This window comes from Corvus brachyrhynchos, unplaced genomic scaffold (assembly GCF_000691975.1).
Source record: "Corvus brachyrhynchos isolate BGI_N302 unplaced genomic scaffold, ASM69197v1 scaffold148, whole genome shotgun sequence".
Classification (NCBI taxonomy): domain Eukaryota; kingdom Metazoa; phylum Chordata; class Aves; order Passeriformes; family Corvidae; genus Corvus; species Corvus brachyrhynchos.
In genome coordinates this window covers 2,779,623-2,805,520 of record NW_008239785.1, presented here as the reverse complement: position 1 = coordinate 2,805,520, position 25,898 = coordinate 2,779,623, and the positions used below count along the sequence as shown (strand labels likewise).

The 25,898-nt window shown below is 45.2% G+C and overlaps 1 protein-coding gene across 4 annotated transcripts in view; it reads left to right on the top strand.

The window, feature by feature from the left end:
* Nucleotides 1–14,925, top strand: part of LLGL2 (LLGL2, scribble cell polarity complex component) — a 26,010-nt gene extending 11,085 nt beyond the window's left edge. The window contains exons 2-20 of one of the 4 annotated variants that reach the window (XM_017743265.1): nucleotides 490–544; nucleotides 722–876; nucleotides 4,149–4,366; nucleotides 4,856–4,923; nucleotides 5,918–6,071; nucleotides 6,169–6,273; nucleotides 7,071–7,363; nucleotides 7,633–7,786; nucleotides 8,083–8,233; nucleotides 8,917–9,033; nucleotides 9,538–9,704; nucleotides 10,357–10,621; nucleotides 11,316–11,469; nucleotides 12,005–12,042; nucleotides 12,500–12,547; nucleotides 13,073–13,115; nucleotides 13,349–13,403; nucleotides 13,836–13,897; nucleotides 14,243–14,925. In XM_017743265.1, the coding sequence (XP_017598754.1) occupies nucleotides 750–876; nucleotides 4,149–4,366; nucleotides 4,856–4,923; nucleotides 5,918–6,071; nucleotides 6,169–6,273; nucleotides 7,071–7,363; nucleotides 7,633–7,786; nucleotides 8,083–8,233; nucleotides 8,917–9,033; nucleotides 9,538–9,704; nucleotides 10,357–10,621; nucleotides 11,316–11,469; nucleotides 12,005–12,042; nucleotides 12,500–12,547; nucleotides 13,073–13,115; nucleotides 13,349–13,403; nucleotides 13,836–13,889 (2,211 nt within the window). In that variant the 5' untranslated portion in view covers nucleotides 490–544; nucleotides 722–749 and the 3' untranslated portion in view covers nucleotides 13,890–13,897; nucleotides 14,243–14,925. Of the gene's footprint in view, nucleotides 1–489; nucleotides 545–721; nucleotides 877–4,148; nucleotides 4,367–4,855; nucleotides 4,924–5,917; nucleotides 6,072–6,168; nucleotides 6,274–7,070; nucleotides 7,364–7,632; nucleotides 7,787–8,082; nucleotides 8,234–8,916; nucleotides 9,034–9,537; nucleotides 9,705–10,356; nucleotides 10,622–11,315; nucleotides 11,470–12,004; nucleotides 12,043–12,499; nucleotides 12,548–13,072; nucleotides 13,116–13,345; nucleotides 13,404–13,835; nucleotides 13,898–14,242 lie in introns of all 4 variants that reach the window. The other 3 variants (XM_017743264.1, XM_017743267.1, XM_017743266.1) reach the window with 3 other exon arrangements.
* Nucleotides 14,926–25,898: the final 10,973 nt, after the last annotated feature.

Here is a 25,898-nt window from a genome sequence, read left to right as displayed (position 1 = left end):
TCAGCAGGAGTTGCTTGGATCCTGTGTAATTAATAGTGAGCTGAGTGTATTTTCTGTTGACCTGAGCAGTGATGAAATGAAGCTTCTGATTTGCTGGAACCCATCAAATGGGATGACCTCACCTTTTGAGTGTAGAGAAGCTTCTAAAGCTCCATCACTTTATATTAGTTTCAGGAATGACTGTGATTTTAGCAATCCTTTCTAGTTAATCAGCTCCTCCAGCAGCACTTCCACTCCTTGGTAGCCATCAGCAACATGGTTTAGAGCTTCCCCTGAGCCTAAGCTGTGTTTTGCTGAGGAGTTCTGTGGTCAGTGTGTCTCAGAAGACTTGTCTGATGTGGCTTGGTCTGGGGTGGTGGTGCTGGCTCCTGTTAATTCAGGTGGCTCCCCTTGGGGTGGAGGGTGAGGTGACCTGGCTGAAGCAGAATCAGCGACTTCTGATGTAAAGATGCACTTCTTGAATTGTAGCAAAATACTCTGTTTTCTCAGGTCCTTTTCCTTGCAAGGCCATCTCCAAGATCTACTGGCAGACAACAAAAAATGGGTGAGTTTGTGGTGTATCCCTTCAGTCTCTCCTATTTAAAGGGTGCAGTCTGCAATGCCATATGAACCCTTTAGAGTAACGTTGTAAGAACTTGTCAAAGTTTCTTTGACATTTCTTTGAATTTTTTCTTACTCCTCACTTCAGCACACACCACTTTAACTCTTTCTTTCTCTTCAGGCTTCCTTACATAATATTCCAAGGAGGAATGCCCCGGGCTAGCTATGGGGACCGGCACAGCATCTCTGTTATCCACGGCAGCCAGCAAACAGCCTTTGACTTTACCTCACGAGTGATAGACTTCTTCATAATCTTCAGTTCAGATCCTGCTGCAGGTATGTGATGGAAGGGCATTACTGAGGAATTAGGGTAGCTGTGTACGTGTGTGGGAATCTGCCTGGTATAAATAGCACATGAAATGTGATAAGGAGGTCAGTTGTTTGGGGAGTTTCTGAGGCTTTAGCAGAGAAATCACAGAATCATTTAGTTTGGAAAAGACCCTTGAGTCCAGCTGTGAAAGATTGCCCATTTAAAAGTGAAGTGTAAAATACTGATGTAAATAAAGGGCTGGTTACAAATGCCATACATTCCTCAAAAAAATTAGGTTGCTCTGTTATGAGAAAAGACCTCTTAAGCTTATGTCTGTTTAAGCTGGACACTGGACATAACCAGGTTGTGAAATGAGGATCTGAATATTGTTGTTTGGAAACAGTACTTCAAAGGAGACTAATAATTAAAACCAGAATTTACTCCCACTGAGACGCTGCTTCTTGTAATTACTACCTGGTTTTGTGTCTGGAGCTCTGGGTAATAAATCAGCAAAGGGTGACATAGAAGCAAGGGTCAGTATATGGAGAACTTAATTTCCTTAGTGCTGGTGAACATGAATGTAAACTGAATAGTTCTCATTCCTGGAATTGTGTAGAGCTTGTTAGATTCTTGCTTCTGTTGAAGAGCTTTATTGCCCTTATTTCTGCAGTAACTGTATATTCTTTCCTTTCATGAAATTCTAAAGGGTTTTCCCCAAGAACTCTTTGTTTAATGCTGGTATAGTTCTTGCTTCTGGCTAACTCAGAGTAACTGAGTATAAAATGCTATTTCAAGCTCCAAAAATGTGCAATGTTGGAAGCTGGATCAGACTAAACTGCAGATTTTTTAGGAGCTTCTAAGTCAATCTTCTGTTACTGGATCTTCTCAGGCTTTCTAGTCTCTGCTTTGCCTGCTAGACAGGTTTCCAAACCAATTTGTCCAGTGTCCTGCCAGGGAGGGTGGTGACAGCAGCAGCTCTGCATCCGAGTCTGTCCGTGCAGGTTGGATCCCTCCGGCCTGTTCTGGGAAGCAGAGCACAGATTCAGGGGAGGAATGTCTTGGGAAAAGAGGCAGAAAGAAACAGCTTTTGGATTCCCTCTTGTCTCTTTTCTTAGATCTTAACAGACCCTCTCAGGTCACTGAAAAGACAGCAGAGAAATGCAGAGTAACTGAGCAGAGGTGCCTGTATGTGTCTGGTACTGATTTTCCGTGCACAACGCTGCCTTTATAAAAACGTCTTCCAAGTGAGCAGAACTTGCAGGTCTAAACCTTCAGGCTCACAGTGCTGATAAACTTGAGGTATTGTTCAGTGCCTCAAGTTCAATACCTTTTGGTATTAACGAAGGAGACCCTTTTACTTTCTATGAAATTGTCAGAGTGGAGATTCCACATGATGGAACAAAAATCTTAAAGATTAAAGAAACCCGAGCTTTTTAGGTCAGAGTTGGACTGCTTAGAGTTCAGTTTCTGGATATGATTAGAAATCCTTTAGGATGAAATAACTGAATTAACAGGCTTTATATTTCTACTTCCCAAGAATTGAATTAACTAGTTAATGCCACTGCCAGTGGGTTCAGACAGGAGCTGCTACAGGAAACTGAAACTGTTGCACTTAGGTGAGGAAGTTTTTTACAATAAAATGAGGTTTCTGTGGTTGACAAGCTTCCTTGTGGCTGATTGCCTAAGCTTAGTGGATCTACGTAGCTTGCCTTGTTTGCCCTTAAGCAGTCTTCCCTGCAGTGGCAATACCAAGGTATTAATTGTATACCAAAGCCACTTAATTTAATAAGCACAAAGCTTATGCATTGCAGCATGGTCGTAGCTGGTGACTTTCCACTACCCTGAATATGCTGTGGAAACAGTTTTTAAAAGGCCAGCCCTTCCTGTTTTGGTTTTTTTTTTTCAATGAGGTGGGTGAGTGTATGGCAATCATGACAAATTCTACTGTGCCTGCTACTTCAGCAACTTAAAATAGATTCTTGCCATAAGAAATGAGCTCAGATGTGTGTCTTTGCAGGGAAAAAAATTGTTAAAACAGAGCACTTTTGGTTAATGTTGCCAACAGCAAACTGCAGGGCTGTAACAGTACAGGGATGATATTATTTGTTTTGTTATGAAGTCCTGTGGGCAACTGCAAATGATGGCACATAGAAAAGCAAAGTAAAACTGAACAGAAAACATTCTTTTCATGAAGAAACATAACTAATCAGTGATGTGTTGTGGCTGGGCCTAGTCAGAGGTGAAACTTGGGGTGCCTCACTAGTGATGCCAAGTACTAATTACTTGAATTTAATTTTGCTGAGCGAACAGTTGTCAATATGTACCTCTTGCAAGTGTATACCAGGTAATCAACCAAGTAAAGGAGGGAAGTAGAAGTACAGTTTAGGAGGGAAGGTCAGGGAAAAGCTGAGTTAGGTACTTTGCTAATGGCTCTCTGTTTATCACCCCCACTCCAGTTTTACATTCACTCAGATTTCTGTAGCTGTGTTAATTGTCACTGCTGTAAACTGGCCTGTGGTTTCGGTTTTCCCCACCAGTTTGCTGCTGTGGCTGACTTGTGAGCCTTGCTGCAATAATGTCCTTGTAGACTAAATTTTTTTCACTCAAGATTTTCCACTGTAACTAGAATTAAAATTCTTGTTTGTGTCAGATGTCACCAGTCAAGCTACATTAGCATATTTCTTTTGTAGTTGTCCCTAATATACATAAGAATTATTAGGTGATGTACACATCTTTAAAAAGAAAGTCTAGAGGATGTGTCACAATGTATGAGAAGAAGAGAAAATGAAAAGAGAGCTGAATTGTAAATACTTGTCAGTTCAAGCAGAGAAGCATTCTGCAGAACCCAAGGCATTAGCATGTTTAAGCAGCTTAGCCTGGATGGACTGTGGTCCTAACACAGCACTAAATGGGTCACTGCTGGGGTGTATGCATGTCTTTCCACCCAGTGCTGTTAATTAGGTGTAGGTAGAGGAATTCTGGCTGTTACAGTAGTAGGTATGAACTTTGTGTTACTTAGTCAGTTGTTAACAAATTTTTCATTCTGCGAGGGAATCTATTAAAAGTCACTGTCACAGTCCCAGGAGTGATGTAAAGAAACATGAATTTGCAGTAAATCTGTGTCTTCAGATTCATACTCAATAGGCCCAGTTAACACAGAAGCATTTAAAGTTTTTTCCAACAAAAATGTTGATGTGGAGCTGTGTGATTACGGTTTTCAAAGCAGCCTTACAGGAAGCTTGTTTGCACTGACCTTGGATGTCAGTTTTGTCAGCCTCAATGAGTGTTGTTTCTACAGAATTCGATGACCCCTCTGCCCTGGTGGTGCTGGCAGAAGAAGAGCTCGTGGTGATAGACTTGAAAAGTGCAGGCTGGCCAGCAGTGCACCCTCCATACCTGGCTTCCCTGCACTGCTCAGCCATCACCTGCTCTCACCACGTCTCCAACATCCCACTGAAGCTCTGGGAGCGGATTATCAGCGCTGGGAGCAAGCAGAACGTTCACTACTCCAGTATGGTATGGCAGCTTTGTGTCCCCCTGTGTGTTCCCACGTGTTTAGGACAGAGTGACTGCCCAGGGTGTGGGTGGTCTGTGCTGCTGATGATCTGCAGAGGGTTCAGCCCCACCAGACACTGTCCTGCCTCTTAATAGGGTCGAGAAAGGCTTTTTCCCAAAGCACCACCAGTACAGTTACTCACACTGGGGAATTAAAATGTGATATTTTTTTAAGCTTTGACAAGCCAGAGGGAAAGTCTGAGTGTTCCCAGCTGTCGGGGGTAACAAAGTTCTCATGTAAAAGCATGAAGCTTCTCGGGGAAATACGTAGAATGCGTTCTAAAAGGCACAGTTGGTGTCAGAATGGGAACATGTAATGCAAACAAAAGCTGACAGCATGGACTGTTTCACTGCCACTTGCACTGGAGTTCATGCCCTCCTGCTGACTTTATATTCTCTCCACACTGTCACTGCTTAGGAGGTCACACACTTCTCTTACTGTATTTGTAGCCATGGCCGATTGACGGTGGCACCAACATCGCTCCGGATCCTCCACAGAGGGACTTGCTGCTAACAGGGTAGGTGCTGACCTGAGGACCATCAGGGACCCCTTTCCACTTCCAGTTCCCCCTTTTGAACTAACTGAGATTTTCCTGTGGAGTTAAAGTCTGCTCATCTTGTAGGGAGGAGGCTGCAGCTTTACAGCGCAGCGTCTCAAAGCTGTGCTGCTGGCTTTGTAAAGCCAGCTGATTTTGCGGCTTCTGAGCAAACAGGTCATGATGTCCACAGATAACCCAGAAAGTGGCTGATTTTTAGTTTTGATGTGTTATCCATTCCCCCTACTCCCAAAGTGTGTAGGAGTGCAGACACTAATCCAGCCTGGTTCAAAGGCAGCAGTGTAAAAGTGGAGCTTAATCCCGCATGTTTTGAAGCATTTTTCCCTCTGCCTTACACTCTGGATCTTAAAATACAGGTTAGCTTGGACTCCTGTGTGCTTTGATCAACCTGAACAGATCTAGCTAAGTGGTGGAAGTAGCTAGAAAGAGATGGTCTCATTGCATAAAAATGTACCATTTTCTTTTCAAAGCACTTTTGAGAGTTTCAGTGGGCTGTTCCTCAGATTTCATTCTTGATGGAGCATGTTAGAAGCTCCTACCCTTGTGTTGGAAGACTGTTGCAAATTTTCACCTGGAGAACTAAGATTAAAGCTTGATTTTTTTTTTTTTTTTTTTTTTTTTTTTTTTTTTTTTAAATTTTATTTTTTCCCTTCCCTCGCAGTAACCATATTTTTGCCTGGATGAGTTTTTCCTTCCATATGCTAAGCTTTCTGCCTTTTCCATGTCTTTTTGGCGTAATCTTAAATTGGTGTAATGGTGTCAGATCACCAAGAACAGCTGGATATTAAAAAATCCCAAAAAACTAAAAACAAAATAAAACCAAAACCCACAAAAAATACCCAAGAAGCCAAAAATCTTTCTGTGGTTTGTTTTTCTGTTTCTGTATTTCCCCCTCCGTTTTACCCTCCATGTGCTGTTCTCCTGTGTGATGTGTGTCCCTGTATCTTCCCCCCAGGCATGAGGATGGCACAGTGAGGTTTTGGGATGCCTCTGGTGTCTGCTTGCACCTCCTTTATAAGCTGAGCACAGTGAGAGTGTTCCTCACAGATGCTGATCCCAATGACAACATGAACACCCTGGGGGAGGATGAGTGGCCTCCACTCCGCAAGGTAAGAGAGCTGCTGCTTGTAGAAACTTTCTGAAAACCCAGGCAGTTCTGATTCCTGCCCCAGTTAAAGACCAGCCCCTCTCTGTTCTCTTGCCTAGGTTGGTACCTTTGATCCTTACAGTGATGATCCAAGACTTGGGATCCAGAAGATCTACCTGTGTAAATACAGTGGATACTTGGCTGTTGCTGGTACAGCAGGACAGGTATTGGAATATGAACAATCAACATAAACATTGTTTTCAGTGCAGGTTTCAGAGTAATCTGGCGATCTGCTAAAATTCAAAATGCTCATTTTTCTCATGGTAAATTGATCTGTTTTCTGGAAATGCTTCATGGGACCCTGCTCTGGTGAGCTCCACCTGGAGCACTGCATCCAGCACAAGGAGAACATGGAGCTGGTGGAGTGAGTCCAGAGGAGGCCACCAAGTTTGATTAGAGGGATGGAGCAGCTCTGCTCTGAGGAAAGGCTGAGAGAATTGGGATTGTTCAGCCTGGAGAAAGGAAGGTTTGGGGTTGTCTAATTTGCAGCCTTCTGGTACCTGAAAGGAGCTTACGAGAAACATGGGTAGAGACTACTTACAAGGTCCTGGAGTGACAGAACAAGGGGGAGTAGCTTCAAACTGAAAGAGAGTAGGTTTAGATTAGATATTAGATAGGAAGAACTTCTTTACTGTGAGGGTGGTGAGGCACTGTAACAGGCTGCCTGGAGAAGTTGTGGATGCCCCATGCCTGAAAGTGTTTAAGGCCAGGTTGGATGGAACTCTTGACCAGAAAAGGTGTCCCTGTCCATGGCAGGAGTTAGAACCAGGTGATCTTTAAGGTGCCTTCCAACCCAAACCATTCTGGGATTTTCTGCTTTCTCTAGTTGGTATTTTAGACATTGTCTGCTGCTACTTACCTGTCCTGAGAGGTGCTATAGTTTAGTAGCTGTAGGGAAGGGCTGCAGCTTGGAGATCTGCCTGCACAGCAAAAGCTGTAGCAAAGGTTCTCTTCCTTTCAGGTGCTGGTGATGGAACTGAACGACGAGGATGCAGAACACGTGGTGGACCATGCTGAAGCAGATCTCCTGCAGGACCAAGAGGGCTATCGATGGAAAGGTCACGAGAAGCTAAAAACTCGAGATGGCCCTGTTCGATTTGAAGCTGGTTTTCAGCCATTTGTCCTTGTCCAGTGTCAACCACCAGCTGTGGTCACCTCTTTGGCCCTGCACTCAGAGTGGAAGCTTGTGGCCTTTGGTACCAGTCATGGGTTTGGGCTTTTTGACCATCAGCAGAAGCAACTGGTCTTTGTCAAGTAAGTGTCATCTTTCCAGGGGGTCTGTGGTAATCCTTATGTTAATGATGACCTGGAATTACTAACAAAGCAAGGTGTGATAAGTGATTTCTCAAGAGCTGTCACTGTAGCAAGAAGCTCTGCTTCTTTTTTCTCCACCACTGAAGATCTTCCAGAATATATAAGTGTGTTCCAACATTCGTGTGGATACTTGGGATACTTGTTGGACTCTTGGGAGCAATTGCCACTCAGTAGAAAGTGACCACGTGGCTACTGTCTCCCTCTTCCAGGTGCACACTGCATCCCAGTGACCAGTTGGCCTTAGAAGGTCCCCTGTCTCGGGTGAAATCCTTGAAGAAGTCCCTCCGTCAGTCATTCCGGCGGATCAGAAGAAGCCGCGTGTCCAGTAGGAAGCGGCGAGGAGGTAGTGGGAATGCCTCAGAGGTGAGGGCTTCACCTTTTTGGGGTCTGTCTGTTTACAGCTTGGAGCCTGCTGAGACTGCTTAGAGCAGGAGGTGGTCTCAGCCCTGCTATCAAATCAGTAGCTATTGGTCTGAGGGAAAAATGGCAATTTCTGATGCTGTTCTGTTAGATAAAAACAGGCACATTTTTAGAGAAGACCAGTTCAGAGGACAAGTTCACTGGTGTGACCCTGCTGTGCCTTTCTATTGCTGCCACCCCCCCTCTCTCTCCCTGCTGTGTCTACCCCTGACTGACAATGTGTCTCCTCATCTGTGAAGGTGCAAGAAGCAAATGCCAAGTTTGACCAGGACGCATTGCAGGAGATGGAACTTGCTCCAGTCCAGCGCAAGATCGAAGCCCGCTCAGCAGAAGACTCTTTCACTGGCTTTGTGCGAACCTTGTATTTTGCTGATACCTTTCTGAGAGACAGTGAGTAGGAAAAGCATCTCTCTCTTCTTCCAAACGGGTTTTTACTTCTTCTGCCAAGGAGTGTATTAGGATTTACTGCCAGGAAAACTCGGCACCTCCTGTGTCCTACTTTGTGCTGTGCTGAAAAACCAATATAGAACAAGAGCATATGTTGTCATGCAGAATTGTTATTTAGCCATTCTGGGCTGCTGGCTAATCCGAAGCAAGTGGCAGTTCATCTTTGAATCAAGTCTTTATGTATGATTTTCAAATGGGCTGGAATGGCATCTGACTTTTTAGTATAAACTTTTCTTTCTCTCATTGCTCTGAAGTTCACCCCTATCTCCAGCAGAGCCTTTTAATTTTGGTGAAGGTGGGGGGGCTGGTTGTGCATTTGAGCCCAAACTGATACCATGCACAAGTTTACTCTGCTCCTGTGTGATATAAATGTGTGAAAACTGGACACAGCAGTTGTGGTGGTTCGTGTGGTGGTACTTTTGCCTTTGCTCACGTGCAGCGTCCTTTCTGAGGGCTGCTGGTGTATTGGGAAAAGAATGGTAAGAACTTCCAGTTTGCCTGGCAAGTCCCCCCAGATACAAAGCTATTTAAGGTGCAAACAGAGGGAGGTTTTTATAGCCAGGGAAAGCTGTTACTGAAGGGTGTCATGGATGGTGCCTTGCTCATGGGCCTTTTTGTTGTTCCAGGCTCCCGGCACTGCCCGTCCCTGTGGGCTGGCACCAATGGAGGGACAGTCTACGCCTTCTGTTTACGTGTTCCTCCAGCAGAGAGGAGGATGGATGAGCCTGTGAGGGCAGAGCAGGGTAAGTGCCTGGTGAAAGCAGGGTTCTGCTGGGTCTGAGCCATCACTCACAGGAGTTACGGGCAGAAAAGCAGGATGGCTCAATTAGTGCTGTTTATCAGTGACTGGAGCCAAGTGTGGCAGTGTCTGAGCTAAGCAGTGCTCACTGCAGCAGCTGAACTGGAGCTCCAGCACTGCTTCATGTGCCTCAGCCTCGTTTCCTACTCACTTCAGAAATGTGAATTTTTGTCAGCTGTCACTGAAGTTTGCCATCAACCCTTGCTGCACATGTCCCTTGTTCTGACAGCTGGGCCTGATGTCTTTATGTAACAATGGTTTCTGTTTAACACAGATCAGTCCAGTCAGAATGCCCTTCAACTACTAAATCTTTTTAGGCAGCATTTCTATAACCACAGTATATAGGTCTCCAGCTCTGAGAGGATGTGAATGAGTTTCTAACAGTGTCTCTGACTAGACTCCTGTTTGTTTTTTCTGTTTGTTTTCCCTCCTTATCTTGCCTGTCTAGCCAAAGAGATTCAGCTGATGCACAGGGCTCCTGTTGTGGGGATACTTGTGTTGGATGGACGCAGCACTCCCCTCCCGGAACCTCTAGAAGTAGCACATGACCTTTCCAAGAGTCCTGATATGCAAGGCAGCCACCAGCTGCTGGTGGTATCTGAAGAGCAATTTAAGGTGAGTGTCACCTCTTAAAGGGGGGGAGGTGCCTATAAACTGTGCATGAAATCTGCTAAAGCACTGGGCACAGCTCAGTGGAGAGAGAACTCTTGGGTGTGCTGGTTCTCCTGTACCTGAATAACAGCCATGGGACAGCATTTCTGTTTGGTGCAGTCCATAAATCAGATGTGTGCTGGTGAGCTGGGTATTCAGCATAGTGCTGAATAAAGAAATTTTATGCCTATATTACATTATACTCTTCGGACAAGGCTGCTTCTGCTTTTGGGTAAGAGCTTTTCTGTGGTTAGTGCAGAAGCAGGAATTTGTAGGTATGTTTGTGAAGTAGCTTAAAGGTTTCTTGTTTTGCACACTAACTCAAACCCTGTTCTCTTTCTATAATAGTTTGTAGCCAAATAGGGAAGAGTTTTGGAAAAATAGGGGAGAAGTACAGTTACAGCCTGAAGGGTAAAACCGATGTCAGAACAGAGATAGATTCTCACGCTGCCTGTGGCTGATTCCTTCTTGTGAGCAGGGGGTTGGCTCTGGTTACACCTCTGTGTATTCCCTGTGAATGGAAACATTGTCCAGGGAGGGAGCAGCAGATGTCCCAGGGAGCTGCTGCTGCTGCCTTTGTGCAGGAAGAGGTGTCAGTGTCTCGTTTCTGTGACAGGTCTTCACGTTGCCCAAGGTCAGCTCCAAGCTGAAGCTGAAGCTGACAGCCCTGGAGGGCTGCAGGGTACGGAAGGTGACAGTTGCCAACTTCGGCAGCTGCAAGACCGACGATTACAGCGAGAACGACCTGGCAGTGCTGACCAACCTGGGAGACATCCAGATCATCTCCCTGCCCTTCCTCAAGTTACAGATCCGCTACCCCTGCATCCGCAAGGAGGATGTGAGTGGCATTGCATCCTGTGTCTTCACCAAATATGGCCAAGGTGAGGTGGGCTTCCCCCAAATCATCCCTCTTATTGTGTGCTTGAGACAGTGGGAAAGGGCTTAGTGTTTACAGCTGGCTGTGTACACATGTGAGAGTATTTCAGAAATATGTTCGTTGTGTGTTTCCAGGCAGTAGCAGCTCCCAACAGGTACCAACACATGAGTTAGCAGAAGCAGGAGTGAGTTTATTCCATTACTGTTAACGAATACAGGGGTTTTCAGCTTGGATGTGCTCCTTAGGTAACTTGCACCTGGCCACCCTCCTCTTGTCTGGTGTGAGGGAATAGCTCTCCAAGCAGCAGGCTCTGGGGAAATGTCTCCACTGTGCCTCCTGTACATGCCTGTGGCTCAGCACTCACATTGCAAAACTGGGATCCAGCATCTTATGGCTGCTGAAGATGGATTGCTGCTTTCCAGTTCATTTCTAGCATCTTTCTGTGCTGTTTTTCCTAAGTGTCAGCACAGGACAGCAGAATTCTCTCTCAGCATAATCTTAAATTGCACAGTCTCTAGGCTAACCAGAGGGGGGAGCTGGGTAATATCTTCCTCAATGATCCCTCCTTGCTTAGATAGAAGGAAAAGCAAACCCTTTCTGCCAACAGACCACGCCTAGATCTGTTCTTTTTTTGGATCACCTTTGGTTCTGGAACTGTTTCCTGAGAATTGCCCTTGTAAATTCCCAAACACCTGTAGGTTTCTATCTGATCTCGCCGTCGGAGTTTGAGAGGTTTTCCCTTTCCACCAAATGGTTGGTGGAGCCCCGGTGCATCGTGGACATCCCAGAAGTGACAAGCAACAATCAAGTGCACAACAAGTCTGGCACAGAGAATGCTGTAAGGAAATCCAGGTAAACTCTGTAATACTCTTGCACACTGACTGTGTCTGAGTAGGGAGGAAAAAAAAAAAACCCTTTGAAGTTATTTTCTATGGAGGGACTGGCATCAGGAAATGTAACCTTCCCCCGATGGTTTTCCTACTTGGAGTACATTTGGTAGGACACAGCAGGAAGCACTGGAACTGGTATCCCTAAGCTGGAGTCACTAACTTAGGGCAAGCCCTGGCTTGCTTTGCTTGTTCCCAAGTGCTGGAGCTGAGCTGTTGCTTTGTGAAGGGAAATCCAGCGTTCCTCCTCTCCTCTTGGAACAGAGTAACAGTAGATCTGACACTCACAGAGATCCTACAGGAATTTTATTTGAAGAGTTTATTAGTGTTCTGTGGTGTCTGCAGACTTCTGCATCACCAGCATGTGGTGAAGCCCTTCCTACACTCAGCAAACCATTTAGTTGATGTGCACTGGAGCTCCTTTCAGCTGCCAGAAACAGTTCTCTGCACCCCTGTGCCTCAGCATCAGTAATTGTTTTCTGTCTCCTTTCCTTTTTTAGGGGACCAGGCAAGAGTCCAGGTGACTGTGGAGAAGATGGTAAGTGAAAAAAAATAAGTGTACTAAAGGTAGCATGGTGATGTGTAAACCTCAAAATGTCTTTCCTATTGCTACAGTTGATATTTTCTACCTAAGAAAAATAAGGAAAAATAAGGAGGGATGTGAGGGAAACATAGTGACCTGCCTGGATGGTATTTTAGTTGACACCTCTGAAGTAAATTGGGTGTGGAAGATTCCCTTAAAGGTTAGAACAGAGCTTTTGCTGGAGGAAAGGTCTGAAATTATTTGAATCTTCTGTTATCCAAACTAGTATTGCTGGAAAATACAGTTCAGTGTGTGAGATTCAAGGATTAGTTGTGAAGCATTCAGTAAAGTCAAAAAGTACTTAACGTGGGGGAAAAAATCCAGTTCCATTGTGGGTTTCCAAAACTGCACTTATTTCAGGTAAAGGGGAGAATATTGTTAGGTAAAAGCTTTTTTCCCTACTCTTTTTTAGGAAGGAAGTCTGGGAGGCTGATGGAACATGCCTTACTCAATGACGAAAGTGAGTGAGATGAAGTCTTGCTGCTGAGAGGGAAGGTGCCTTTCTGGGTGGGAAAAGAAGAAAACTGCTGGGAATTTTGTGGATTCTAGTTCCAAGGGATCTGCAATTACTGGTAGAAATGCTGGGTTGTCTTGAATCCCCAGAAATGAGGGGTTGGACAGATAACCATGCCCTCGGGCAGGGTTGTTCTGCAGAGCTTCGTTCCCTGCTGAGATAAGAGAAGGATCTTTATTTCCAGTAGGACTTGTGTAAGATGACAGCTGGAACAGACAGTTCCTTTGGGGCTCTGGTACACGGGGATTGGCAATGTTTCCTCTGGCAAACAACTGCTTCAGTCCTGTGTGCCAGCCTGCCCAGTAAAAACCTGGTGCTGTTGAAGAGGCAGTGGTGATCCAAGGACTGACCTCTGAGCTGTGGGAGGCAGGTTCTGGAGGCTGTTCATGGGGAGGTGGAATGTGGTCAGGCAGCTGCCTCAAAGCAGATCCCCTCTGGTTTGGCTCACTCATTTAACCCTCTGCTTTCCAGAAGTGCTGAAGGAGATCCAGAGTACTCTGGAGGGAGGCAGAGGGTGAGTATCAGCCCACTTCTCTTCCTGATGGCTGGGGCTGGCTGGGGGAGGGCAGCTTGAGGTGACAGCAGGGGGGTGCCCACCTGATGGCAGGGATCCTTGTGCTGGAATCTGGTCATGTGTGCATCCCACAAGCTACCAAAGGGCAATAATGCGAGTCAGGTTCTCTTTCACATGCTGTCCCTTGGCGTTTTTTATGAATAATGCTTTGTCTCTTTCTCTCCGAAAAGCAGGAGAGATCACATTCCCACATCCCCAAGGAACAGGACTCTGAGTATTCGCATACAGGTTTCTATTTGTGTCAACCCATGCTGATCTAAGGGCAGGCCACACGGGCTTAGTTGGTCAAGGATGGGACTCTCTCTGGAGTTTTAATCCTGGCTTGACACTGTCCCTTGGATGTGTTCAGTGTCTCTGCTCCCATTCTGTCTCTACAATAGAGCTGAGCTACCACCACGGCTGCGGGGCTTTATCTCATCTCCCTAGAATGGTCAAGGGACAGGGGCTACCAAGTGTAGGCAAAGGACTACTGTCTGCAACGGATGCAGGAAGCTTGGTGGGGTTGGTAACTGCTGGTGTGGAAGGATCAGTGACTGCCTGACATGCTCTGCTCTGTGCACTTCCTCTGGACACTACCTCATCCTGGTCTTCTGTCAGCCTCTGGGAGTGGATGGGATGAGACTGCATTGCAATAAGGAATCTCTTCTTGTGTCATTGCAGGAGTTATGCAGAAAGAAATTCGGCAAGAAGTCCGTTAGGACACGGGCTAAGTAATGGAGGAGGTAGGTGAGGCTGAAGATACTTGAAGTAGCCAAAGGAGGCAGAAAGTAGAATGAAATTTCTTTATAAAATTCAGCTTATTTAAACGCTTTGTGCAGAGCTCTGACCCGAATTTTCAGGGTGAGAATCTGCTGGCTGAGTGGTGTGTGAGCACTGCTCAGTGCCTTACATGCTGAAGTGGTGAAGGAAGAGCTAAAAATCCTTTGAAGGCTCCTGAGTCTTATCACAAAGTGAGCTGGTGAGGTAGCCAGAACTCCCAGCAACAATCTGAGCATGTCAACTCATTAGCTCTCATTAGCTTTCAATGCCTGCCTTTTAAAATGGCTTTGCATTTTTCCCTGCTACAGCAGATTGACCAGAACTCACTGAGGACTTCCTGGCATTGGATCGAGTGCCATAACACTACTGACTGGGCAAACCGTCCCTGGGGAGAAGGCACCAGTGCTCCCAGCAGCCAGACTGGGGAGCTGCAGCTCGTGTGCTGTGCTTGCTGCCTCTGCCTCCCCTTTAGTGCCTCTTGGAGACCTCTCCTGCTGGAGCCTGCCTTGCTTTAGGACAGCAGTGGATGCCAGGTCTGATGCACCACAAGCCTCTGAGTACATCTAACATTCAAATGTTTGCACATTTCTCTTTTCTACTGGGCTGGGTTTTAAATTATAAATGTTTTACTGCCTTGGCGCAGGATTTTAATAAACGCACACTGTTACCTCCAACAATTATTTTTTGTACAATTTTTTAAAATCTTATGGGTATTTCAGTTTTAACGGAAACATTTAGAAATTTACTTTAAGGAAAAAAAAATCGTCAAGTAATATATGCTAGATTCCTGTGGCTGCTGTATGTGGTATCTGAATGAGTAATTTTGGGGTTTGTTTGTTATGGTACTGTTAACTGGCTTTATGGATTTGGGTAGAATCTATTTTTGTAGCCATTCAAATCGGAGGAAAACTAACTGAATTTGATTTTTGTTTCAACACTACATTGCTCTTTTTTTTTTTTTGGAAATAAAATTCTGAATTCCCTTTTGTGATCCTTGTCTCCTCTCATATCTATTCTGTCCTTCAGCAGCTTCTTTCACATTGCCCACAGATCCCTGGGAGAAGGTGGAGCTGCCCTCTCTGAGCTGAGGGGCAAAGAGCACTGCTGGAGGTGAAGCAAGGTGGTGGGTGGGAGAAGCAAAGTGATTGTGTCACCATCCTGCAATCCCTACGGGATGGGGCTGGTGCCAGGAAAGGCCCTGGTTCAGATTATGGTTCCTGGAAGGTTATTGCTGGTTTGTCCTGGAATACTGTGGGTGATAACACTGAAGGGAGACAGGATTGATCTGGCAGTGCTGCTGTGCTATCTGCCAGTGGATTTGGAATTGAAGCTGGTGAAACTGCATAGAGCAGTTTGCTCCTCGTTAAAAATTTCCTTCCTTTATCCCTCACCTAACACCACTTTTTTTTTTTTTTTTCCAGCTAAGAAAAAGAACAAAGTATTCTGAAATTTCTCCCCTGTAACTTGCTTGTAGCCCTGACAGCCAGTGAGGAAGAACTAAATCCTCCTGGAATGGTGCTGAGTTGCTGTCCTTGGCATGCTTTGGAAACATCTCCTTGGAAGCTCTCTTGTTTCAGGCTCTGTCTTGATCTTCCCAAGCAAGGCTGAGGGATCCTTTCCTACCTACAGCACTTGGATGGCACATTCTGTTTTGCAGGAAAAAATGGTTGTGGAGTTGCTCAGGTGGTGCTTCAGGCAGCCTTCCTTCTACAAGTACTAATACCTCCTTTGAGACCTAATTTATTGCTAATGAGGTTTTAGAGAGCCTTCTCTTTCAGTTTCCATTTCCAAAGTAGTTTTCACTTCCTTATTTCTGTTTGCTTCATTATTTCCTTGTCTCTTGCTGCAGGACTGAGGCTGGCAGGGAGGTATCCTGCTGTTTCCACCTCTTGTGCCAGGCACTGATGCTGCAAATTTACAGGAAATTATGGTTTAATCAGCAGCTTCTGAGCTGGTGTGACCCTGTGCATGTGCATCATCCTGGTGCACCCAGCTGCTTCTTTCTGCTCCTCACAGATGGACTGATTCTAAAGCCTTTTCTGAGTATTTGCTTGTTGGCAGGCTTGGGAGAAGAGATGGGACAGTCCTGCTCAGAAAAGGCAGAAGCAATTTATTATCTTCTCCCTATTTTCACCCACATAACTTGAAAAGTCCAGTAGGTCCACTGAAAGAGTGAGGGAGTCACAAAAATGCTGCCATTACTTGTACACCCTAAATTGCATTTAGATTCAAAACCAACAGTGACAGAAAAATTAATCCAGGCTTCTTATTTTCCTCAGAGTACAGACCTGACTACAAATGGAATTGAGTAGTTTAGGGGTATGTGCTGAGATAATGGCAGATTTTTTTTCTAGCAGAGCTTTGGAACTGAAGGATTCACTGGAATGAGCTCCTTGATTCGTGGGCAGAGATGTTAAGAATCCTTTTAGAGCTGCTATGCCTAAAATATAGGAGAAATTGCAAAGGGACAAAGCAAGGCAAGACTGGAACTCAGGAACTGTGCTTTCAGTTGTGTTCTGAGCTGAGCAGGAGGGGATGGAAAGGCTTGTGACAGTATTAGGGTGCATTTATGTGCTGTCAGAAAACGAGCAGCAAGTAAAATCGGTGATGGGATGAGATGGTCGTGAAGGGCGGAGCCTTCAATGAATGAATGTAAGCAGCTTTTGAATGTAGTGGGGGAAAAAAATCCCTCTTCATCTCTCCCTTTCAGGAACTGCCTTCTGAGCCTTGTGGTTACTCTTAGCCTGCCCCTCAGCTGACAGTAGAAATAATGGCCTGTTTCTGATCAGAGGATTCAGCTGCTGCCAAACCCCTCGAATTTTGTGCCTACCTCTACTTTTCACTTGAACTGCTTGTCTGGGATCTGATAGAAGTTTGCTGGCCCTCTCCAAGAGCTAATGCTTTAATGCTTGGAAGCACTCCGAGGGCTCGTTGGCCCTTATTAAGGTTATTGCCAGTCAGGCTTTGGCAGTGCTTTCCCCTTCTGCTTTGTGCAGCCTCACTGGGCTCTGGCACTGGGAAGTGTCCCTGGCTGCAGGACACGAGCTGCTGTTAACACTGACTTGAAAGAATCCTTCCAGCCATGCTGGCACAGTGTTCCCTGACCCCCACAGACCCACTGCTCTGCAGAGGGGAGAGTCTTGGATCACAACTAAAGAACAAATTTTCCACATCTGAGTACACATATTGGGTCCTTAATATGGGATGCTGTTTTATAGTGGCCTGAGTTTTAGGTCAAATGCTTTCTGGTAACGTGAGCTCTTTTATAGGGTGGTGTGTTTGCTGCCAAAATTCTCTACTCCTAGAAAAGCTTGGCCTGGAGCTCTTTTTTTTTTTTTTTTAACTTTTCAGTAGTAATGCAAGCTTTCCTCAGATGTTTAGCAACTGATTATTTGCAGAATTTGTCTAACAGTTCTATTGGAAGAACATCATGTTGGAAGGAAAAGTACTTTTCGTCTTGGTCATGAAGCCTGAGGCCTGTCTGGTTAGTGAGAGAATGAATTTTTTTTTTTTTTTTTTTACAGGTTAATTGGTCTGTTTCTTAGAATATGGTTTGTGTCTATGGCAGCTCAAATAAATTCATGCCTGGACTATGGTCCTAAATTCAGCCTCCAAACCACTGCCTATGTGGCCTCATGGACTGGGATGTCTTTGATTAGAGCAGGAACTGGTATGACTGAAAGATGAGACAGACTTTAGTGGAAATTTGCTTCTAAATCCCAGCAGTCCTTGCTAAGCCACGTTAGACTTTGTTATCTCTCTCAAGCAAAGACCAAGGTTGTGTTGCAGCTGTAGCTGATTCCCTGGGGTAATCCAGGTGGAAAAATTCCTTCAGTATCTGCCACAAGCCCTTGGTCACAGGGAACTCAATGCTTTCACTCACAGCCACAAGCCCCAAAGTGCTTGGATTATTTCCATGCAGCACCTCCACCTCTTTCTCCAGCATGATGATGATGATGATGATGGGGGTGTTTGACACGCTTTCCAGGTTAGGTGCAGCTTCCCAGAGGACCTGCAAATCCCTGTGTGAAAAGGCTGCTGTAGCAGTAGGATGGTCCTCGAGATCATCCTGGTGTTGGTTAATTTGTCCCAACTGTAGCTTAGGTAGAAACAGCCTCTCTCAAGTATGATTTTCTTGCAATGAAACTGTCATAGCACCAAACTCCTTGTTTCCATCTTGCCTCTCGTGCCTTTTGTGCATGTTGGCTGATCCATGGAGGGATGGGTTTGCTGGGAACACAACCAAGACAGGAGAGCTAAAAGGCTCCTTGCACTTGTGGCCTGTTTCAGTATGGAGGAAAACAGATACTTTGAGGCTCTTCCCTCTGCTCACCTCTTCCCCAGCTAAATGAGTAGAAACTGAGGCTCTCCATCTCTTTGTGGCACAGCTCTTGTATGCAGAACTAAGTTGTATTTTAAAAGAGCTTTTTTGCAAGGGAGCCCTCTTTAAGATGGATGGTCCTGAGCACATGCTGACAGCATCAGGCAGAGTCACCCGGGGTTGGAAGGACCTGTACCTCCAAGGGCAGAGCCCAGCCTGTCCCTGACTCTTCCCCTTCAAAAGACAAGGATCTCTTCCTCCTGTTTGCTTCTCTGGCAGATGAGTCTGTGCACTGTGTGCTTATTCCTCCAGCCTCTGCATGTTGTTCATTTGTTTAAAACCAATCTCATGTTCTCTGCTTATGCTTAAGGCAGGGACTTCAAAAAATGGAGCTTGGATTCTGCTTACACTCTTCTTCCTTAAAGGGAACTTATCTTTATCAGATTGCTGTGCTGAGCCCTTGAAAAACAGGCTGAGCTCCTAAAAAAAACCAAATTGGCAACACAGGGACATCTCTGAGCTGCTGAACATCACCCCAAAGTCAGATATTGCAGCTCAAGCCCTGATGGGGTAAGAGTCCAAGGAAGCAGAGAATATGGCAGGATCAAGAAAAGGCTTGGTGTTATTTCTTAGGCAATGTATTGAGGCAAAAGTGGCTTCAGCTATAGCTGAGGGAGCTTTATTCCAAACTGCAAGTTAGCCACAGGAGTGGAATTTGGGAGAGGTATTTTTCAAGGGTGTGATTGTTCCGCAGACAAACACATCCTCCTGACTTTATTCTGACACAGATAAGAGCAGATGAAATGCAGGCTGTGACCAAAGGAGGTATCACAGTCCTTAATCAGTTTGATTACCTGTGATCTTGTCAGTGCTGTGACAATTTGCTCACAGTTCAGACCTGGTGATATTTGCCTGTGCTTTCATTACAGGAAGATGTTTTGAATGTCAAATGTAACGAAGATGGGGAAAAAAAATCCATCTCAAGGAAATTCAGTTCTGTTAAAGTAGATCCATGAGGCACAGTTTCTGGAAATAATAAAACTTAAGCATTAAGTGATAGTTACTTACTATGGAATTAACCTTTAAAAAAGACTGGTTTAATTTTATACTTAACTTTCTGGAGCTCCACAGCAGGTGGCAATACCTCAGCCCTAAAGGCTCCTGGAGCTCTTTGCTAAAGAGCAGTGTCAGTCCAGGCACTGGGATTTCTGTTGGGCAGCATCCAGGGGTCTATCCTTAAAACCCCTTGTTTTGGGACTGTGGTAAGTGGTACATGAGGATTTCAAAGTAAAATAATACCACGTCATCTCTCTGAAGTGCTTTGCCCTTTTAAACCCTCGGATCTTGGATTGGATGGAAACCACTCCTGCTCCAATTAATCTCTGTTAATAACTGATGTTGCACAGGCAGATTCCTCCTGACAGTTCTCTGTGCCCGTTCAGCTGTTCCTTAGAGGTTTGTTTCTTCAAACCATTAAAAAATCCTGTTTGAGGGTAAATCTTCAACTACTAATTTTTAGTGCACAAGAAAAATGCTCATTTCTCAGTAACTCAGTTCACAGGCATGAATTAATGTATCAGAGCTCCATGTGCCTCATTAATTAATAACATGGGAGGCAGGTACCATTAACGTGGTAGATTTTCTTTGAGGAGAAGGAACAGAAAGTAGCTGTGATAATTTCTTGTTCTGCATCTGCTTATGCACAGAAAGAACTCTTCATTGGTTTCCTGCATGGAAGTGGCTCAAATTCTATAAACCATTTCCTTGTCACAGTGATGTCTGCTGAGAGACATTTATGTGAGGATCTCTTCTGTGCACAGGGAGGTGAGACCTCTCATAAAATGAGGAGAGATCTATGTACAGAAGATTAAGGGAGTTAAATATCTGCAGTGGAACAGAGCATAAGATACAGGGCAGTTAATATTAAATGAGAGAAAATGTTTGTCATCCTGTAAAATAAATGTCAAGTTTGGAAGCAATCCCCTTGAAAAGAGTCTTTGAGTGTCTTCAACTGCCTGGCTCAGCAAACAACTCCCAGTTTGTTTCAGATCTTCAGCAGCAAAGCATAATAACAGTGCCTGTGCCTCAAAAGTGTAAAGACAATATCACAGGGCATAAAAAATGTGAGTGGCCTGGTGTCTCATGAAAGTCTGTTAGTCTACTGTAGGATAATCTGCTTTTCACAGAGCCTCTGTCCAAGTTTGCAAACCAAACTTTCTTCCAGGTACTGTGGCCTTCCTGTACCCTCCTCCTCATTCCCTCCCAGAGTTCAGGAGCTCCAAAAGAGTTTCACCTTTGTGGCTGAGGTCTGTGCTGCCCTCCCATGCTGCTTCTTCCTGCTCCCTTTCTTCTGTTGGTGCACATTTGTGCTTTTAAATTTGATTTTTAGCTAACTAATGCCTTATGATCTGGAGTAAGGGAATAACCAGCAAGAGCAATTCCAGGCAAGCAGACCACTCATTTAAGGGGAAGCTCGGCATTAGGTCAGCTCACCTGTAAGACCAAATTGCACTGAGGTGACCACCAGAACTGGTGCAAAGGAAACAGCTGGGCAATGTAGAAGACCCTGGAAGGAAGGAGTGGCCCCACAAAATCACTCTGGCTGTAACATGAGACCTCACCCTTAGCTGCATGGTTCCTTCTACCTTTATCTCTGCAAGCTTATTAGAATCTGCTGGGGATTTTCAACTACCTGGGTGTAATCATTTCAGTCTGCACAATCTGACGTTCCACTTTGAGCCTTTGATTTGTACTTTAGGGGCTCAGCTGCTTTTTGCAAAGCACTCATTCCCACGGGAGAACAGCCCTGGGGGCTGTAGCCCACCCCCCACCATTAAACAGCCTCTTGCTTTCATGTATAATTGGGTTAAAACCCAGTTCAAATCCAGGGCATTTCACTGACTCAAAGGAATTCTCTACCGAACAGGGAAGGAGAGCAAGGACAGCTCATTTGAGGCCACCCAGGTTCCTCCGTGTGCCCAGTGAAAAGGAAGTGTGATGTACAAACGTCACATCTGGAGTCCCAGAGCAGCGCAGGACTCGGCAGCAGAGAAGGAGCAGCAGGATGACCCCCGGGCCTGTTTCTGGCTGCTGCCCATGCCAGAGCTGCTGCTGCTGGCACTGCTCTACCAGGAGCTCCCTGGTGCTGCCAAACTGGTGTTACCAAACCAGGCCTGAGTTTAGTACAGGCTCACCCAGCCTTGCCTCCTCAGTTTGCTCCTTTTAGACGTGAACCACAGAGGTCACTCAGGGGATTAGAAGGGACAAGTCTGAGCCGTGTCTTAGCACGGGGCAGAGTCCTTCAGCTCAGCCAGGTCAGGTCCATCCCTGCACAGAGCCTGGGGTGAACGCAGACAACTGTGCAGCAAAGTGCTCCTGAAATATTTAAGGGGGCTGTTTTCAAACCTATGTAACTTAATTGTTTCGGTTTCTCCTTGCAATCATGAATACTTTATTTGTGTTCCTCGGGTTATGGCTGGGGAAGAGGCCCTTGGAGACCTTTTGGCCCATCTTAAAATAGCTGGAAGAAGGCAGCAGAGCCCTTACCAGTTTGAAACAGCAAGAGGTCAGGAATGAGAGGTCAGGAATTCTCTCTCAGTAGCCTGGGGTACAGGCTCAAAGGAGAATATTTTCTGTCAGTATGAGGCAGCATATGATATGGAAGCAAGAGTGGAGATATTTTATATTAATGTAATGGGGGGTGGGGGGAGGGAAATACATAAAAAAGGGAAAACTGATTTTAAACAAGTTTTACAGGCTTCAGGGTTCTGACTGGATTGTCAATTCTACTTGCTGTGGAGTGAAACCAAGAGGAGACCCTATTCATACATTTAGCAAGTTTAATCTTAAAAACAGATGTCCCTAAGAATAGCTTTGACCAATCTCTTTACCTGAGCTATTACCAAGCAAACAAGGTGGTTGGGAATTGATGCAAAGTGTCATTCCTCTGATCAGTCATAGCCAGTTTCTACTCTTTTATTTGTGTGATTTAGTAATTTTTAGAAATGGAGTTAGCTTTTCATCTCTATTTTATGCAATAGCATCAATCCTTTTATTTTATGTAACTGACATAAGAAGAATTTGCAGTGAAAAGGTGATTCTGATGTGTTATCGCTCTCTAATAACTTTTTAAAATCATGGTGGCTGAGTGCTGCCTGAAAGGACCTGGTATTTTGTATAAATGAAGGAATCTTTAGGAAACGCCACTATCCCGTCTACTCAGGGATCTGGAGCTGAAATCTGGAAGGGTTTCATCTTTCCTGGTGCTTATCTCCCTCTCCCTTAACAAGATATGAACCAACTGCCAGCATCTTGCCAGCAGCACTTTAAAAGGCAAACAAGTGTGTTCAGTCTGTGCAGAGAATTCAGGTTAGAGGTGCTGGGACAGCCAGGCTGGAGACTGGGGTGGGGAGGGAGTATCTGCACAGCACCAGTTTAGCCTTTCTCATCTCAGATAGCTCAGAGCAGACAGGAGTCTGAAGTGAATGTGATCAGTGCCTTCATCTCGGCCACCCCAGGGTGAAACCCAAGCACCTCAGGCTTCTGACAAATCACAGAAATCAAAGAAGCAGCTCCGATGCTGCCCGGGCTATGCAGAGCCTTGAAGAGGCTCCAGCTGATACTGATGGAGTTTGTTAGAGCCATTTCCTCCTCAGGAGTTGAATTTTTCAGAGCAGCTTCTCCTCCCTGCCACACACATTAGAAGCTTAGAGCTAAGAGCCCCGGGGCTTTTTTCCAAGATTCGTTAAGGGATTCATGATCCAGATGCCATCAGTCATTCTGGGCTTTACAGGAGAGATTTCTCTTTTCTGCAGAGAGGGATAGAGTGTTATTTGTGGACAGTTAATAAAAGAACATGATGAAATAATTCACTACACTGTTGCTCTACAGCCTCATTCTTGTGAACTAAGAGAAGTGGAGCATCCAGCAACAGAAAGCTGAGGTAAAATGTTTCTTGAGTTCTCCAGCTCAATCTCCAGTTTTTATCTTTGCTTCTTAGTGGAGGAGCCCTCAAGGTACAGAACGTGACAGCCAGGGGCTCTTGGACAGAGATGGACAAACAGGTCCCACCCAAACTAATGCTGCAAAGCATCTAAAATCTTATCACATTTCATGTTTGGGTCACTTGTTCTGGTGGCTGGCCACACCTGAGTTCCTTTTGTTTAATCTCCAGCTCCTCTGGAAAGGCTTTTTGGGAGGGGCCAGGAAACTTTGAAGAGCCAGGGACATCCTCAGAGCAGTGAAATCCTGCTCTCCCTGTGCTGTCCCTTTGCAGCCTGGGGAGAGCAGAGGGAGGCTGCACGTACAGCTCACACTGAGCATTTGTGTCTGCTCTGTTACCTGATTTCTTGAGGATAACCCAGGCATGGCAAAGCCATCCCTGAATTAAACAGAGTTTCATGGACATAAGCACTGGCTGTGAGTAACCTTGGCCTGTCTGCAAGTAAGAGGAGAAGGACTTTATTTGGAAATTTGAGTTGAAAGGAGATTTAGTCATTCTGCTTGATTTGGACTGAGATTTAGGCATAATGAGGGCAAAAATGGTGCCAGTTTTGCTGTCTTTTCAGTGCCGAGCTTTCCTGTTTCAGCAGAGAGCTTGGTATTGGCAAGGAGAGAGCAGAGGCTGAGCTATCCGTGCTTGGCTCCCTGGAATAAAACTCCAGGGATGCAGAAGAAAGGGGCCTATGATTTAATTCTTTTCACTGGCCTAAGCTTTTTTTTTAGTAGCATTCACTGTGCCTGGTCTGGTAGCCTCTTGCATTATAACAGATCTGTTCTGGTTTTGGAATTGATATTTTCAGTCTTTCTTTGGGGCTGCACCTCATCATACCACATCTGACCCTTACCTAGTGAAATCCCACCTCTTCTTTTATCCCAAACTCTGCAAGCCAGCTGCTGGTGTTGCTGGTTGAAAAGTTCAAAAGGTACCATGAGAAAGCTTGAATTATTGATGCCACTTTCCTTCCATACACGTGTAATTATCTGCTCTTGGGGCACAGCCCAGCCAGAATCCCTGTTAGACTGCACAGCTGGGCAGGCTTGCAAGAACTCTGGAACAGACCCTGGGCTGCATGGAAACAAGGATTGGGAGAGGGAACATGTTCCCTTTGCATGGATGTGACCTGTGATCCAGGTACCAGGCAGCTCGCTGGAATCACTGCAGGTACGTTACAAGAGTGACTGTGCAGAGTGAGAAAAGAAGGGGTTTGAGCAATTTGTGCAGTGAATGAAAATAGAAACTTAAGGATTCAATTCCTTTAATATTAATGATTGTGCTTTCCTCTGTATGAGTTGGGAGAATCTGCTCAGGGAAGACAGACAATTCCCTATTGGTCTTAAAATAGCAGCGTGAGCTTTCTGCTTTCTTTTTATCTGTAGGTTCATGCTGTGATTCTTGACAGCATTGAGGATCTCCTTTCTCTGATGTGAATTGTTCTCATTTCTTCTAAAAAAGGGAGAATGCCATCAAATTGTTCTTTTTCCTGTAGTGATTTAGGTGAAGTTGGTGTGGTGAGGGGAGCTGGAAAACTGATGAGCAGCATCTTTCACCTGCTGCAGTGTGTCCAGCACACAGATGGTCCAGGGCAGTTAATCAGAGCAGGTCTGATGTCAAAGGAGTTGTTTATATAAGCAGTGATTCATCTTCCCATTCCCTGTAATAACAGTGGTGTTACAAACCAATCTGCTCTAAAACCCTGTCTCTGAAGAATTGTGAACTCCAGTTTTTCACTTTCTAACTCAGATTCAGTCTGGGGTCCTGTCTTTGCACTGAGTCAAACCAAACTCCTGTGTCTAAGCTCCCTACAAATTTGGGCAGTGTTCCTGACCTTCCTCCTCATCCAAGAATTTCAGCATTTTTGTTTTGTGGAAGGCTTTAGCTCTGCAGACACATGACTATCTAGCAACAGCACATAAAAGCAGACTTTTATTTATTATTTTCTCCTGCATTTGGCACTGTAGAGAAGCTGAATCAACTTTAAGCCCCCAGGAGGACAGAATATTAACAACTATTCTGTACTGAGGATTTAGGGTCTAATTCAGTTGCCATTAATCTCGGTAACAAAAGTCTTGTTGCAGGATTTAGAGATCTAGGCCAGGAGTATTGGGGTATTAAGTGCAGAAGGGGGGCTGAAATGAGGTGACCAGACACCTACATATGATAGAGTCCTGTTCAAAGAGAGGGAGGCCAGAGGATTTGGTGTTAAGAGATGAACTCTGCACTGTGCAGAGTGTCCAAGAGGGTCTGAATAGAATCAACCCTAGACCAGAAAAAAAAAGCAAGTTTAGAGGGAATGCTGGGACACTGATTGTTGAGGAACCCTTAATTGTATGTAACTGCTGTCAGGGCAGCAGCTTTTTGCTTCAGTATCAGAGTTGCAGCTGGGGGGAATGGGAGATGCTGTTTTTCCCCTTTGCAGATTGTTCTGTGGTGCAGAACAGCACAAAATAGGTGGTACAGGAAAGGAACCAACATTTGCAGTAAGACCCTGTGCCTTACACACACCAAGCGTGCTTTCCTTAGGGCATCAGCCTTCCTGGGCTGTGGAAATCTCAAATGTGGTTTTGCTGCCCTCCTTGGAGTGACTGAGGTGAAACAAACTTTTTGATTCACTGAGTTGTTTCTTACAGAGTTGCTCCCAGAG